Source organism: Pseudopodoces humilis, chromosome 19 (assembly GCF_049639895.1).
Source record: "Pseudopodoces humilis isolate 2021_Gansu_Grassland_sample_001 chromosome 19, ASM4963989v1, whole genome shotgun sequence".
Classification (NCBI taxonomy): Eukaryota; Metazoa; Chordata; class Aves; order Passeriformes; family Paridae; genus Pseudopodoces; species Pseudopodoces humilis.
In genome coordinates, this window is record NC_142218.1 from 7,942,298 (window position 1) to 7,958,690 (window position 16,393).

The following is a 16,393-nucleotide window of genomic DNA, read 5'->3' on the forward strand; positions in this document are numbered from 1 at the left end:
ATTTTGCAGGGAAACACTTCTCAGGCGATAAAGGAGATAAAAATACATTTTTTGTGACCAAAAATATCAGTTTTAGAAAAGCCCAGTCTTGGCCTATGGCTGTTAGAACACAGAAATGGAATGACAAAGGCAAGAGATTTTACTAGCGAGGAAGTCAAACTCGCTAATAATCAAAAGCTACACAAGTGTCAGAAATAAGGATTTGTCTACTGCAGTGGCACACCATCAAATAGAATCATGAAATCAAGGAGTGGTTTGGGTTGGAAAGGATGTTAAAACTCATCCCATTCCAATCCCCTGCCACAGGCAGGGACACTTTCCTCTACATCAGGTTGCTCCAAGCCCTGTTCAACCTGACCTTGAACTCTTCCAGGGATGTGACTGTGCAAGTGACAAGGTGATTTTCTTTACAAAAATCACAGTGTTTCTTTCCTTCTCTCTTTTATTCCTGTTCCCTTACCCTGTCTCGTTAATTAGCTTATTGTTTTTGCTTTAGAGCTTATTTTATTTTATAGCAAAACAATTCACCAGCTCACAGTAGGAGACAGTTTAATACAGGAGATTGCACGTATGTCACTTCCAGTTGGTTCCACAGACTCTTGTCAGGTTTGTGAGAAGACAGGTCTTCCTTGGTCACTGATCCCACCTCAGCACTCCCTCAGGCAGTGGGGCAGAGCTGACCTGCTCACAAACCAAGGAGGGAATCAGAGGCAGGAGGAGTTGGCAGCGATGTCCCAGAGGAAAGCTCACGGACACACCAGAGCACGAGGTGCAGCTCCCAGCAGGAGTCGACAGAGCTCCTCAAAGAAGCCTTCGAGGGAGAGCGGCTTTTCTGCAGCACTGCCACCCTCCGGCTCCAGGGAACATTCCCTCTTCCTGGCAGAGAAAAGGCCCTGAGCCCCTGGGTTTATCCCCTTTCCCTCCCAATGGCAAGGAGAGAACTGGCAGCAAAGCTGGATGTGAAAGTTCCCATCGGTGAGCAGAATCTGCACAGCAAAACCTTGGGATCAGCAGCTTGGAAGAGTTGCTGTCTGGCTGCCAACACTCAGTGAATCTGGGGGCACAAACATGGCCAGTTCATCCAAAGACCAGGGACACCAGCTGGGCACCACCTCAGTGCTCCTATGCCCCTGGCTAACAAACACAGAAGCAGGAGACAAGTAACTTGCATCCTTTCTGTTAGATAAACTTTCTTTCTGGCTCTAGGGGTGGTTCCTGTCCAGCACTCTGGAAGATGCTGTCCCAAGTCTCCAAAATGGCATATGTGAAAATCAGGATTCAAGAACTCCACAAGGCAGTTGTGACTCTAGCTCCAAGGGACATTCCCTTTCTCAATTCTCCTTGTGCTGGTTCACATGGGTTACCCACTGGTTACAACATACAACAGCAAGTGATGCACAGGCAGGTGAGCCCCAAGCTCTCCTGTCACAAAAAATTATCTTTAAAAATGCTGCTGAGAGGTTGAATCTCATTTAGTAGAAGACAGCTCAGCACAGGAAATCTGCTTGCAGAGCAACCCAAAGAGGAGACACCCTCAATGAACACGATCCAAAATCTGAGACCAGATGGCAGCTGTTATTACAAAGGGTCGAACTCTGTTTTCCTGTTTGCGGGCTTTTAATGACAATTTTCACAATAATTTACAAATTGGTTGTTACGCACACTCTATGTCCATTTAGTAACGAAAAATGCGAGTTAATTCAGCTCTCAGTTGAGAAACTGCTGTAAAAATGCCCTTGCTGAGGGCTGCTCTCTGCTCCTGATGGTTTGTGTTCTACAGGCAGCCAAGCGAGTTCCTCACGCTGAACCTGCCCAACCTGCCAGCCCTCCCCAGGCTGCTCCCGAGCTCCCTCTGCTCGCACCAAGGGAAGAACCTGGAAGTTTCCAACTCTGAGGGGGGCGGAGTGACGGCACAGCGGCCGCGGGGCTCAGGTGTGCCTAAGGCAGGATGGGGAGGGAGCGTTCCAGCCCTCGGCAGGGCAGCAGCGCAGCCTTTCCCAAGGATCCCGCTCCCAGGGAGCCGGGGCTGCAGCCCACGACTCAGCAAAGCTCTGGGCTCTGCTTGGAAGCCCTGAACAAAGACAGAAGCAGCTGAGGGGCAGTGCAAAGTGCCGTGGCACAATAATCCATGGCAGCTATGCCACCACTACCACTGCCTGGGTGTAAGGAATTCACCCACAGGATTCTGTTGAAAGGAGGGAAAGAGATGAAGACCTGAGCCCAAAACACAAACAGAACAGAGCAACACTGGAGAATTCCAGTTCAGCTATGTTAGTCCTCAGGAGAGAAGAGGAAATACATCAAAGGGTACTACAGCTTTGAGTTTTTCCACCCAAGCTGTTGCAATCCTCTCAGTAATTCACCTCTCAGGACAGAACTTGCTTTCCAGTAAGACAGACTCGGCTTGCCTTTTACTTCCAGTCACTTCAAGATGGTTCAGCTTTGTGCCTTCTTGGAAAGAAGTCAGCAGCAGGGCTTCTCGGAGAAATGCAATACAGCAATTTAAACCTGCAGCCAGTCTGGCCTGTTGGAAAAAGTGAAGGCAGAGCAGGTGGGGACTGCAATGAATGCCCCAAGAGTTCTGCTGAGGGAAGGAAAGTCAGGGATTTCTTTCCAGAAAAGCATGGGATGTGTTAAACCTTGCACCTCACACATGTCAGAGCTTTCCCCACACTGAGCTATTTCACAAAGACTTCTCCCACAATGCTTTTACAGGAGTGTAACTGTTATCCTGCCAATCAGTTCACTCATTCTCAGATAGTTTATATTTAATGTGCGGAAAAAAAAGGGAATACTTTACAGCAGGCCTTGGAGGGAACAGAAATGACTGTGGTGAGCAGTCCATTGACAGAAACTGCTCCCTGGAGTTCCCTTCCCCCTTGCCTTCCTCCCCTTTCCAAGTGCAGAAACTCAATCCACAAGGTAACTGAACTCTCCTGGAGGAATCTGGGGCACAAGAGGCTGCAGCTCCTTTCCAAACGAATTTGTTTCGTTTATTTATTTTAAAGTCCACTGATCATCATCATCACCATTATCATCATCATCATCACAAAAAACCCCATGGGAAATGCAACTAAAGAGAAAAAGTCCAACCAAGATCTAAGAACCCAGAGCTACGAGCAGATGTGGGCCTGCGTGGCACGGCGCCGGCGCACGCGCGGGAAGAGACGACCCCGTGCGCCGCAGTTGTGTGGCCAGAGCTGGGGTCCTTTATGTCAACCGCTGAACGATGACAGCGTTGAGAAGGTTGGCTTCCTTCAGGGTCTGGTTCTCATCAGTCAGCTCTTTATTGGGGAAGGTGGTCATGAGGATGAAACTGGTGGCAGCCATTGCTGGCCGAGCATCAACTATGAAGAGCCGAATGTCACGGATCCTGTCCAAAGGGATCAAACACACAGGGTGATGCTGTTACTGCACTGCTCTGCCCAGAGTGTGCAGCCCTGCATTTGTATTCCAGCTCTCAACACAGGCCACACCAGGCTATTCTGATTCATCCTGCTCCTGTTTAGTCAAATAGCAGCAGCTGCCTTCTAGGCTACAGACTCAGCTCAGTGTTCTCTGCATTGTCAGGGGGGTTATCTGAAACTGAAAACCTTCAAACCCTTCACAATAAACAATTAACAAACTGACACTTTCTGAGCTTCTCACACACAGCGGAACCCAGAGGATTTCAGCTCCTGTGAGCAGCCACACAGTGACACAGGGTTCATTTCCTGAACCCATTCATGGGCAGAGGTTTTTGTAACTTTTTGCCCTGAGCTTGACCCTTATAGAAACTGGAGGAATGAGTATAAATCATGAGATCAAGAAAGTGAAAGATTTCAAGAGATTTCAAATGAAGCAGTGGCATATCTAAGCCAACTATGCTTGTTGAAAGGAACAGAACTGTGGCAAGAGCATCCCTTGGTGCTCCATTCAGCACAGGGAACAGCCCCATAGGAAAACCCAAATTGAGTCAGAGTAACTGAGCCAGGTTCCTAATTATCTGCCAGTTTCCAAAGCCTTTAGAAGAGATTCAGGTTTTTACAGGCAACATCAAGGGAAGTTCTACTGGTAACACGCTCCCAGGTATGGGGTCACTGTATCCCAATTTGGAAAGCAAATCCTACCCAACCGTTAGCAACTGTCTTAAAAACACCACAACAATTTTATTCCCTTTCACTTCTACAGAATGATGCCCAGAACTCCTTTTGTCAGGCTAATCTAGGATTTTAACATTTGCTCCACCAACACCCTATCTTGCAGGACCATTTATGCCTTGTCTGTGTTCCCTGTGGCACTCGTACCTGTGACTGTGGTTGAACTTCTGGACCAGGCGGCCACCATCAGCGAGCCGGATCTGGATGTTGGTGATGGGCTCTGACTCATCAATCACGATGGCAGAACTGGCTTTGGCTTCGTTCTCTGCCTGCTGGGCTGGCGAGCTGGTGCCCATAACCTGGGGCGCGGTGCTGCCAACAGGGAGGTGCAAGGTGAGCTGTTAGAAACCAAACTCACCTGGATGCAGGGTACCAGACCAGGCAGCAAGCTCACTGCCTGCCAGGCCCAACTACCAGGGCTCCTCCACAAGCAAGCTGGAAGTCGGAATTTTGGAGTCAGCCAGGCAGCAGGAACTTGTCTAGAAGTTCAACTCTACCATTCCCTTGGATGCCATGGATCCTCACACCCACAAGTTAAGAGGGGAGTGTGACTTGGAAACAGTGCTCCAACCATGGAGGTTCCAAACCAGCAATCTGGCTCCTGGCAGGGGGAGGCTAGGCCACCTCACAGTATACGTCAGTGAGCCTTGTTTCCTCAGAGAAACACCTCCCATCCCACAGGCACCCAGTGACTTTCTTTCAGAAGGATGAATCAGAAGGCTCCACCTCGCAAAGATCAAGTGACTCACATTACATGTAGTAAACCACTGTCACCATCTCACCTTCCCAGCTTCTGTCCTTCTCCAGTAAAAGCTCTGAAGACACTTTTAGGTTTCACATACTCCTCATCACGGTGATCTTCCATGTCCAGGTTCACCTGTCCGCCCCGTGCTAACCTGCGCAGCTCAGCTGGGACTTCCCTGCAAAGAGAGTGTTCTAAGGCAGCTGCCTGAAGCAGCAAGGCAGGAGCACATGGACAAAAAGCCCAAGATCTCTGGAATTTCAGGAATCACAGAGAGCCTTTGCTTAACTGACAGGGCAGACAACTGACAGACACAAATTAAAGGTTACTTCTCCCTGGCCTTCACCTGCAGTGACACAATGCATCAGAAATTCTCAACACAAATATGAACATGTTTGTTTACTTCAAACTCTCAAGGCCCTACATAAACCAAACCCACTCCCTGTTTACCTGAACCAAATGTTCCATATTAAGAGTAACTAATTTCTTGCAGGAAAGGTCAGGTGAAATGCGCCATGGATTCAGAAGCCTGGATTCCACAGACACTCATGCTTCAGAAAACAGCTGTCCGTTTTCTCCCCTCTCACTACGTACCCTCTGCGGATATCATCGAGGAACTGGGCATTGGACGGATCCTGGTAGCTCCTCAGCTCTCCACTGTCCAGACTAAATCCACTCTTCCAGAGCTTCAGCACAACGTGCACCTGCAGCAGCCCCAAAAGAACAATCAGCCTCACTGAGCATCTTGGTGACAACAAACACTGAAGCAAAATGAAAAGTTCCACATGGCAAAGGAGCTTCAAGGTGCAGAAACATTCCAGCAGGTTTCTCTGAGCTAAGGGAAAAATACAAAGCACTGGCTTTTATGTAATGGTCAATTCCTAGAAGGTGGCACCATGGTCCCCTTTCAGATAAATATGCCTAAAGAGCCAGGAATGTGCTGGGCCAGGAGCTGAAACCAGGCTCCCACCACAGCCATGACCTTGTCTGGTCACAAACCAAGCACAAGGGAATCTTGAACTGATGCTATCAGCTCCCATCTATGGATATATATTGGATACATATAATAATGGATAAAAAAGAGTTGATTTCCCAATGCTCTTTGCACACTATTTTTCCCAATCTGCACTTCTAAGAAAGGCTCAGATTCTTAATTAAAAGATCACCAGGGAACTACTTACCCAAGACCTAATCATCTATTATTTTCTACTGGGAAATCCCACAGGAAGCAGGATTTTCCTTATTTCTGTCCTTGTGAATTTCTATCAAGCTTTGTAACTCTCGGGGCTGGCAAGCTCTGTAGCTGGAGCAGACAAATCCCTGGAGTGACAGCTACAAACCCCAGCAGAGATACTCACATCCTGAGAAGAGTTCTGTCTCCTCTCTCCTGCCACATAAGCCGACTCCTCCTCTGGCGTAGCCCCAAGGCGATACCCTCCCCCTGCAAAGGGCTGTGAGAAGGAGACAAGCACAGGGTTACAGAACCACACAGACCCAAAGAGCTGCTTTCCTGTCCCCACCACCCTGTGGGTGAACAAGGGCTTCATGGTATCAACATCTCCTGCCCTGCAGGCAGCGACAGCTTCAGCAAGTTAATAAGTGTGGCACAACAGAGCAGCTTTTTTTGCCACTGTGACAAAATGGAGCTGCACTAAGAGAGGAGTCCAGCCTTAGCTGCTGAGATAATTCCAGGACTCCTCAGTACCAAACAGCTGGCATGGTGGAAGCTTAAGTGAAATGGGGAACAGAAGTAAGAACTCTTCCCTCCTCACCTTTGGCTTGCTTGTCTCACCACCACTCTTGGCCGTCCGATCGACCGCCACCGCGCCATGTTCCTTGGCTCCCTTGAACAGATCCTCCACCAGCTCGTTGGGACTCTTCTTCCTCGGAGGACCCACGATCTGCTGGCCACTTCTCTCTGAGCCACCGGCATAAAACCTAACAGAAAGCATGGGTTCCTGGTCAGCCCTGCCCGCTGCCTCTGCAGGAGCCAGCGGGTTGTGTCAGGGCTCACTTGTTTGTGCTTGTGCAGCTCAGTGAAACCCCCTGGATCTACAAACACTGGCTACCACCAGTGTGTCCCCCACTGCAGCCATGTGCAAGCTCCCGTGCTGCAAAGGCTTTCTTTTTATGTCAATTACTGTAAATTACCCATGGATCAATAGCAATAAAGTGGTAACAATGCTCAGACCTGGGAAAAGGGACAGCCCAGAGGGACAAGCCCAGTTTTAAACACCAGTACCAGCTCGATTACCCAGCTGAGCAAGGCTTCCAGCAAGTCTCTGACCTGTCAGAGCAACATGCAGCTGGAATTCTGAGGGAAGGCACACGTTCATGCCACACAAAGGACGGATCTCAACTGGAAGCAATGGATGCAGAGTCAGTGAAGTGCAATTAAGCACTTCTGGAAGATTGGGTTTATTAGCTTCCAGATGGCTTGTAACACGCAGAGTGAGCTCTCAGCTGCCTGCAGACCACGGCCCATCCAGGCTGAGCCACCCCTTCAGATACATCAGTTCCATTCCATTTACCTTGCCTGTCAACCTTAAGGGTATTTAACTACTTAGAGCTGACATTGTAGGAGACTGTCCTACTAATACTCCAAGTTCCCCCTGGAAAGGGGCCCTGCCTTTCTATTCCTGAGTCCACACTCCATTACTTTACCCCTAAGCAATGCTTAAAAAAAAAAAAAATAAGCAAAAACCAAAACACCAACCAAAATAAACCCCCAAAACCCCAGGCAGTAAGAAAACCAATCCTTGCATAATTCCCACATTTCCGTTCCCTGTGGACACAAATGAGGATCTGGGCTGTTTTCTATTCTTAAGCCAGGGCTTCCACATCCCACTTAAGGCTTGCTCTCAGTGCTGAGAGCCGGTGCTTACACAGCTGAGCACGTGCTTGTGCATAGGCTTTGCACTGACAAACCTGCCCTGTCAAACCTCAAATGTTTCATTACAGGAACTTCATATCCATATAAACCTGTTTTCTCAAAGAAGCTGTACACAAGCAGCAAGTCCTCCCAAAAGAAAAGGGATAAACACCCAGCGTTTGAGCCTTCAGCTGCAAACTTACCGCTGTCCCTCCTCCTCTTCATCATCCTCCTCCTGCGCATGCACAAGGTCTCTGAATGAGGTTACTCGATGGTCACTGCAAAAATCCAGCAAGAAGGATCTCAGCCTCGAGGCCCATTCCCAGCTGGAACATTCCACACTGCAACAGGCTCCTTCTGCAAGGTGAGCTCTGTTCACCAACACCTGACCCGAGAGCACTTCTTCATGACAAAGGCAGCAACTCCTCTTTGAAACTGGACAGCATTCCTTTACTTCTAAGGGATTTGATATGGTAAAATTCACTTTTTTGTTCTGTGAAATGCTTGGCCTGATCAGCTAAGGTGTCATGTAAAATGAGAAAATATTCTTCCTGCAGAGATATGATCTGCTTAAACAAAAGGTCACCACCAGACTGTTTTTAATGTCAAAAGATAAATCAAGCTTTTCCTGAGCCATGAGGCAAGTTTTCCTAACTGATCTCTGGCTTAGTTGTGCAATAACAGCCATGCTCGTGATGTACAAACACTCGGGTTTTCACAATTTCTACAGAGCCACACAAGGTGAAGCAAACCTAAACACAGAGCTACTTCTCCTGAAAATTAACACAACCAGTGCTTTAGAGAGCATGTGTTTTGTCTGCTTTCCAGCATGGAGCTGAAGCTCCCTCCTCACCTGGCTCCAGTGCCTCTGGATATGGAGCTGGGTGTGGGCTGGGGAAGGGTCAGGATGTCCTCATCACCCCCATCCTCATAGAAACTGGCGAGTGCAATCTGGAAAGGAAAAACACCAAAGCCACTCAGGAAAAATACACACAAAGAACCCAGCTGAAGAATCTGTCACCTGGACCTCCTAAGGCATGTCACACTAAAGACACTTCATGTCATTTCCCCTGTTGCAGGCCCTGGCAAAGACGAGGCCTCAGCAGGTTGTGCTATTTGGCTGTGTCATGGCAGGACACTCACTGCTGCAGGGATGTCGCCCTCCCTGTCAGGGAATGTCAGAGCCCTCCTTCAGCAGCACTTGTATAGGAGTTGTGCCGAAATGACTGCTCTGAAATAGCAGCTTTTGTGTCGTCAATGAGCAGACTCAGAATTTACCACAGCCAGTTTGAGGAGGAGCAGGGACAGCAGCAGGTCGGAATGGTGGCTGACTCCCTCTCGGTTTGTTTGCTGACAGAGCCAACAGCACAGCACTGACAACCTCGCCAGCATTCCAGGAAAACCTACACAACCCCGGCAAACCCCAGACGCACCGTCCCTCACCTCGCGCTAGAAAGTGAACGACAGAACCAGGAGGGGCCTCAGTCTCAGCCAGCCCAGGGCCTCACTGCAAGGGCTGAGTCCGGAGACGGACGGAGGCGAGGCCTGAGCCTGCGGGACGGCGACCTCCGGCCCAGCGCTGCCCCCCGCCAGCGCCACGGCCTCCTGAGCCGCGGCCCCGCCCATCTCCGCACCGGGCCGGGGAGGGCAGTGGCAAAGGTACCTGGAGGTCCCAGCCGGCGGACTCGAGGAAGAACCGCGCTCGCTCCTCCTCGGCGCCGGTCACGGCCACGAACTCCCTCAGCGCCTCCTCCCTGTCCGCCATCTTGCCGCGGTGCAGCGCCCAAACCCCGCCGGGCCGCCCCGCACCGCCCCCGCGTGCGCCGCCAAACGCGCCCGGCCGGAAACACCCGGGGCGACGCGCGGAGCCCGCCCCGCACACAGCGACCCCTGCCGGCCGGGAGGTGGCACTGACCGCGCCCGGCCCCGGAGTGAGCGCGGGCACCGGGCACCAGGTATCGGGTACCGGGCACCGAGCACCGGGTATCGGGTATTGGGCACCGAGCACCGGGTATCGGGTATTGGGCACCGAGCACCGGGTATCGGGTACCGCGCACCGAGCACCGGGTACCGGGCACCGAGCACCGGGTATCGGGTATTGGGCACCGAGCACCGGGTATCGGGTACCGCGCACCGAGCACCGGGTACCGGGCACCGAGCACCGGGTATCGGGTATTGGGCACCGAGCACCGGGTATCGGGTACCGCGCACCGAGCACCGGGTACCGGGCACCGAGCACCGGGTATCGGGTATTGGGCACCGAGCACCGGGTATCGGGTATTGGGCACCGAGCACCGGGTATCGGGTACCGGGTATCGGGCACCGGGTACTGGGCACCGGCCACCGAGCACTGGGTACCGGGTATTGGGCACCAGGTACCGGGCACCGAACACCGGGTACCGAGCACTGGGTACCAGACACCGAACACCGGGTATTGGGCACCAGGAACTGAGCCCCAGGCACTGGGAACCAGGCACCGAGTACCGAGCATGGGGCACCGGGCACCAGGTATCAGGCACCGGGATGGGCAGCACCAAGTACTGGGCACCAAGCACCGAGAAACAGCCGCCAGGATGGGCAGCACCAAGCACCAGGCAGTGAGCACCGAGCACGGGGTACCGTGCACCGAGCACTCTGGAGCACTGGGTACTGAGCCCTGGAATGGGCAGCACCGAGTCCTGAGGATGGGCAGTGCCAATCCTCCGGGTGTGAGGCCACAGGCAGGGCCAGGACTGGCGGCGCAGAGCAGCCCGCAGCAGCCTGTGCATCCTGGTTCGTTTATTTCCAGGTTCATATGTCACCGCTGGCAGTGGTCAAGCCCTGAGACCCGGCTCAAGGAGCCAGGGACTGAGGTGGAGCAGGATAGGGCAACATCTCCAGTGCTTATCTCTTCATGCGCTTGAAGAGGAAGAAGAGGAGCCCACCAAGGAGCCCCTTCTCCAGCAGGATACCAAGCCAGAGGAGGAGGAGGCTGGACACAAAATTTACACCTGGAACGGGGACAGAGGATGTGAGTGACCCGGGCTTGGGGAGAGGCATCCCAACCCCCACAGGGAGCCTTTTCTGGCACTGCAAGCTCCCTCAGGGGGTGACACCACACAGGCACCCTGGCAGGCACCCCATCCCAGCAGCTCTGACGCACCCTTAATCATGTGGGACACATCCTGGGCCGTGTTGGAGATCCACAGGACGGCTGAGTACTTGGCAGGGGCCTGGGCATCGTGCACCACCATGCAGGTGATGGTGGACCCGTTTTTCTCCTCCATCGCTTGCACCTCCACCTGGCTTCTCAGCTCAAACAAGCCCTGGGGGAGCTCAGATAGCCGGGAGACGTTCTCTGCCTTTATCTCCATCCCATTCTCCAGCCAGGAAATGGACACCTTTCCTGGGTAAAACTCCTTCACGAGGCAGGTGAAGACCACGGTGTTGTTCACCTCAACGGGGCTCGGCTCAGCGCGCACTTCCACGCTGGGGGGAACTGGGAAGAGAGACAGAGCTTGGTGTTTGGTGTCCCCGCCTCTGCTGCCCACAGGGAGCCTCGTCCCTGCCCCAGGGGCCCCTGTCCTCCTCCCAGGGACCCCAACCCCACGGGAGCAGGACACCCCAGTGCGAGTCCCCCAGCCCTCACCTCGCAGGACACTGCTGAGCTGGAACCTCCCACGCAGCGGCGCCGGCAGCGTGGAGTGCTGCACCTCACAGATGAGCTGTGAGCGGACATCATCCTTCTGCAGGGTCACCATCACTGTGCTGGACATGTTGTAGGTTTTCATCCTCCATTCGGTGACCAGGGGCACCTGAGCCACCATGGGGTCCTTGTTCTTGAACCATTTCACCCCAATCTTTTCAGGAAAGAACCCTCCAGTCGTGCAGACAAAAGGCACCGACTGCCCTGGCCTCGCTCTCTGCCTGGGCCCAGACACGAGCGGGGGGCTGGGTTTGGCTGTGGGGAGAAGCACGGGGCCATCAGACCACGCTCTGCCCCCTGCCCAGCCCTGGGCCTGCCAGGAGCAGAGTCTTCTACAAGGGCATGGGGACAACCCATGGGATTCTCTCCTGCACCAGCCCTGAGCCCCTTCCCCATCCCTGCTCTACCTGAGCAGAGCCTGCTGGGCTGGTTCCCATCAGGAGCTGCTCTGGGAGCCCCACTCACCTTGCACAGACACCTCAGTGCCCCTGCCATGGTGAGACACCTCATCCACACCAGTGTCTGTCTTGACATACTTCACACAGTAGTAGGTGCCCATGTCCTCAGGCTGAACGTTCCTGATGTTGATGGTGAAGTCTGTGTTGGACTCAACCACTGCTTTCGTCACACTGGGTAAGGAGTCCCCGTTCTGGTCATAGACGGTCTTGTTCCCACTGCCCCAGCCCTTCAGCCACTTCACAGGACCCGGTCCAGCGATTCCAGATGTGGTGCAGTTCAGGGTGAGCGTCTCCCCAGCTGCCACCGTCACATTGTCCTGGGGCTGCTGCAGACTGAAGCCCTGACCCGCCTGGGCACCCACACCTGAGCCCAACAACAAGAAGATTTGTAATTGACAAGGGGCCCCAGGGCTGGGGCACAGCACGAGGCATCATTAGACCCCAGCCCTGAGCCTGGAGCAGGGGACAGAGAGATATTCCTGTCCCTTGTCCCCCAGGCTGCTGGGGACTGCAGGATGAGGAGAGCTCAGATTCTTGCTGGAGTAAACTGAATTTCATCTGGAGACAAAAGCAAGCTGGAAGGGAGGCAGAAAGAGGAGATCCCATGGGCACAGGGAAGGACTGCCAGGCCTGCAGCATGGGGATAGCGTGCATGGGAAATGTGATGGGGCTGTGCAGGCCCCACTTACCCAGGTCTCTGCAGAGAAGGAGCAGCATCAGGCACATGAGAGGCAGTTCCTGTGTCACTGGAGCCATGGATATTCCACGTTCTGCTCCCTGATGGCTGGGCTTTGCTCAGCTGCATTCGGCTCCGTTGGACTCAGCTGGACTGGGCTTAGCTTAGCAGGGTGCTGGGCTCTCACCCAGCAAAGCGGAAGGAAAGGGGCCACAACCAGCCCGGTTCCTCCATGCAATCAAATCCCATTTGTTTCTCAATACCCACATCATCTCCTGTCACAAGGCTGCAATGTCCACCTCACTTTCCCCTCAGATGTGTGCCACAGCCACGGCCATGGGCACAGGCACCAAGCAGCCAGCAAGAGGGACCCGGGATGCGGCAGGCTCCCCCACACATGGCCAGCCTGTGGCTCAGCACTCCGGGCTGCCCCTGCCAGCAGGATCGGGCTGCGGGATGGTGTCTCCCCTGGGTCGCTGCTACAGAGCAGTGCCTGGGATATACTGAGCATCCCACATCCCGAAGCCCCGGTGCTCCTGCCCCTCACCGGACCGGGGAGGACGCAAAGCTGTTCCCTGTCCCGAGCCCAGAGCAGCCTCTCGGTGCCAGCTGGCCCCGGTGGCGGGGTCCCGGCAGGGCGATGCCCGGTGGCTCTGCCGGGACTCCGCCCGCCCCGGGCAGACACCAAAGCGTTAACCACCCGCTCGGCTCCATTTCCTGTGCCGCTTGCTTCCCCATTTCCTTCCCAAAGTTTGGGCAGAACCCATGGCCGCGGCAGCAGCTCCGCTCCTGTCCCGACAGCGAAGCCCCGTCCAGCGGCAGCTCTTGGGTGAGTTGGAAGCGGATCCCCTTCAGGGCCTCTCGGAGCTCCCCTGCCCCGTCTGCCACATAAACGCGAGTGGGCGGCAAAGACAAACACCGGGCGGGGCGGAGGGTGGTCCTTCCCCAACACCTTTTGGTGCCAAACCTTCCTCGGGGGTGCAGAACATCCCCGGTCCCGGAGATGGGCAGAGCCGAGTGGAACCCTGCCAAGCCGCTGCAATACGTGTCGGGGACTTTGGGCGAGAGAGGTTTGAGGACTGAAGGGGTTTTGGGCAGCAGGAGGGATTTTGGGACAAGGAGGGGTCAGGGACCTTTGCTGGGCTATAGGGCTGCACATCCTTGCCTAGAACAGTGGCTCCGGGCTGGCTCCTGGCTGTGAACCCCAATTCCTCACAGATCCCCAGTGTTCCTGGCTGGTATGGAACAAAGCCAGGGTGTTAATGTTTAACAGCACTCGGGAGTTTTTCCTGCCAGGAGTTCCCCTTGGCTCCCTCTGCACCTCTCTGGCCTCCAGGCAGCTGCAGCTCCTCCTGCAAATGACAGAACAGGATGCAGATTTATCAAATCATAGAATCACAGAATTGTTTGGGTTGCAAAATCCCTCTGAGATTCTCGTCTCCAACCATTAACCCAGCATTGCCAAGGCCACCACTAAATCATGTCCCCAAGTGCCACATCTACATGTCATTTAATTCCCTCCAGGGGTGGTGACTCCACCACTGCCCCGGGCAGATTTTCCCCTTGTTCATTTTGAACCGGTTTTTGAAGGGTTTCCTCTCTCCCAGTGCCTGCATGTTGTGTCTGCCACATCCCAGGATATGCCTCAGCTACAAACTGGGGTATACTGGGGCTTCTCTGCCTGTGAGGCAGCCCTTGCCTTGTCCCATCGCTCATCCCTGAACCCTTCTGTCTCTGTGCTCAGGTGTGGGTGCCCAGGTGGGTCAGGGCTTCGGTCTGCAGCAGCCCCAGGACAAGGTGTCGGTGGCAGCAGGGCAGATGCTCACACTCAGGTGCACTGTGCCTGGACATGCTGGACCGGGTCCTGTGAAGTGGCTGAAGGGCTGGGGCAGTGGGAACAAGACCGTCTATGATCAGAAAAGGAAGGATCCCTCCTCCCGTGTGACAAGAGCAGTGAATGAGTCCAACACAGACTTCACCATCAACATCAGGAACTTTCAGCCCGATGATGTTGGCACCTATTACTGCGTGAAGTTCGTCAAGGGGAAGACTGGTGAGGATGAGGTGTTTCAGCATGGCAGTGGCACAGAGGTGTCCATGTATGGTGAGTGCAGCCCAGCAGGACACTGCTCCCAGGGATCCCACCCCATAGCCTCCCCCCTGCCCACAGCAAGGTCCTGCTCTGCCCCACACCCACCACCCTCTCCTGCTCTGCCTGTCTCCACAGAGACAGCCCTGGTTCCTGGAATGGTGGCTGCAGCTGTAGTGCTCTGCTTCCTCCTTCTCCTCGGCCTCTTCATCATCCTTTGCATGTACAGGAGGAAGCGCCAAGGTGGGGTGGGCAGCCCGTGCCCGGCCAGGACAGTGGCCATGGGAAGCTTCTTGTCTGTCCCTCTGCAGTGCTGTGCAGGGAGCCCCAGCACCCCCAGGTTTGTACTCAGCACCTCTTCCTTCTGCACCCTTAAATGAGCAAACTGTCTTATCCACCTGCTTTATCCTGGCTTCTTTTCTTGTCTGGAGCAGTAACTTGCCCCAGAAACTTTACTCACAAGTGCACTGTTCTGTTGGTTCTTTCTGCATTTCACAGAAGCTTCATGGTAGGGAGCACCCAGTGCCAGGGAGCTCCCTGCAGCCCCTCACCGTGTGTCTGAGCCCAGCCCAGATGTGTAGACAGCCCTTTGTCCCTATTCTCTGCCTTCAGTGGGGGCATCCTGCTGAAATTCGGGAGGGGAATTGAGGGCTGTGCTGGGTGGGGAAAGGACCCAGCTTCCTTTAGTTGTGATGGCCATCCTTATCCTTCCCCTTACAGTGAAGTCCTGGATGCAGAGAGCTCCCACCTGCCCAGCCAGGTAAGAGTGAGCTGTGTGGGGAAGCACATCCCATACCTGCAGGAGCCCTGCAAGACTCTGGGGCCAGGGGGAACATCGGGTGGGCAGCGGCTGCCTGTATGTACACCATAGCACAGGGCCACCTCTGCAGCTGTGGCATCACCAGCCTGGCTTGAGCTTCTCGGGGTTGTCCTGTGCAGGGCCATGAGTTGGTCTTGGTGATCCTTGCGGGTCACTTCCAACTCTCAACATTCGGGTTTAGGGTTATTTTGGCGAGATTTTCCTTGCGGCAGCATTCCCCATTTGTGTGGGAATGCACAAATCTTTTGCAGCAGAGCAGCAAGGAAGAGAACAACATCCACTACGCCGACCTGCAGCCCCTGCCCCCGGCCCTGCGGCGTGGCAGGAGCCCAGGCACAGCCCCCACCGAGTATGCCAGCCTCAGGGCAGCTGCCAAGTGACGCATGGCACTGCTGCCTGCGCGGCCAGCCCCTGTCAGGGTGGAAGAAGGGACGTTTCTGCAGGGCACAATAAAGAAGAAGTGGAGCTGTTTGCATGGCGCACCCTGATCTCAGCTCAGCACACCCCGATCTCGCTCACCATGCTCGCATCTCTCAGGGGGAGCTCTCCCAGGACCTGGAAGCCATCTCAACAGCAGGAGCAGACCACAAGGCCAAGCACCTCTACCTTGTGCAAGCTGTTTGCTGCTGATGGCACCAAGAGGACTTCACACACAATTGTGTCCACCAGCATGGGCCTCCACTGGCCCATTCCCAGCCCACAGGTCCATAATTTGTGTTATCTTTTCACCACCCTCATTAAAGCCAGCAAACAGCCTTCTGTCCATGTCTTCTGCTGTGCTCAGAGCAAGGGCAATAATGCCAGTCCTGCAGAGTTCTGGGGGAATGTGTGCCCCACACAGCCCCCCCATGCTACTGCTGAGCCCCCTGGTCAGCAGTCACTCCCACCTGCCCCAGGCAGGGAACCTGCCCA

The 16,393-nt window shown here is 54.2% G+C and overlaps 3 protein-coding genes across 11 annotated transcripts; 1 reads left to right on the forward strand and 2 right to left on the reverse strand.

Annotated features, from left to right (window-relative positions):
• Positions 1–2,968: 2,968 nt before the first annotated feature.
• NSFL1C (NSFL1 cofactor) lies at positions 2,969–9,554 on the reverse strand. Its single transcript, XM_005524751.3, has 9 exons — positions 9,417–9,554; positions 8,607–8,704; positions 7,957–8,031; positions 6,654–6,819; positions 6,240–6,332; positions 5,476–5,585; positions 4,922–5,059; positions 4,287–4,451; positions 2,969–3,373 (listed from the first exon to the last, which is right to left on the reverse strand). The coding sequence occupies exons 1-9, from the start codon at positions 9,516–9,518 to the stop codon at positions 3,211–3,213; spliced, it is 1,110 nt and encodes a 369-aa protein (XP_005524808.1). The 5' UTR covers positions 9,519–9,554; the 3' UTR covers positions 2,969–3,210.
• A 994-nt stretch (positions 9,555–10,548) lies between these two features.
• Positions 10,549–12,773, reverse strand: LOC102106054 (tyrosine-protein phosphatase non-receptor type substrate 1-like). 2 transcript variants are annotated; one of them, XM_088064552.1, is made up of 5 exons: positions 12,586–12,773; positions 11,904–12,260; positions 11,382–11,693; positions 10,896–11,231; positions 10,549–10,743 (listed from the first exon to the last, which is right to left on the reverse strand). In XM_088064552.1, the coding sequence occupies exons 1-5, from the start codon at positions 12,650–12,652 to the stop codon at positions 10,637–10,639; spliced, it is 1,179 nt and encodes a 392-aa protein (XP_087920678.1). In that variant the 5' UTR covers positions 12,653–12,773; the 3' UTR covers positions 10,549–10,636. The 2 variants fall into 2 exon arrangements, with proteins under 2 accessions (XP_087920678.1, XP_014109571.2); XM_014254096.2 differs by having other exon boundaries at positions 10,616–11,231.
• A 442-nt stretch (positions 12,774–13,215) lies between these two features.
• Positions 13,216–16,237, forward strand: LOC102106245 (signal-regulatory protein beta-1-like). Of its 8 annotated transcripts, none has more exons than XM_014254102.2 (5): positions 13,216–13,401; positions 14,317–14,676; positions 14,800–15,001; positions 15,382–15,421; positions 15,694–16,237. In XM_014254102.2, exons 1-5 carry the CDS (start codon positions 13,338–13,340, stop codon positions 15,859–15,861), a joined length of 834 nt encoding a protein of 277 aa, XP_014109577.2. In that variant the 5' UTR covers positions 13,216–13,337; the 3' UTR covers positions 15,862–16,237. The 8 variants fall into 8 exon arrangements, with proteins under 8 accessions (XP_014109577.2, XP_087920679.1, XP_014109576.2 ...); XM_088064553.1 differs by having other exon boundaries at positions 15,733–16,237; XM_014254101.2 differs by lacking the exon at positions 13,216–13,401 and adding an exon at positions 13,561–13,642.
• Positions 16,238–16,393: the final 156 nt, after the last annotated feature.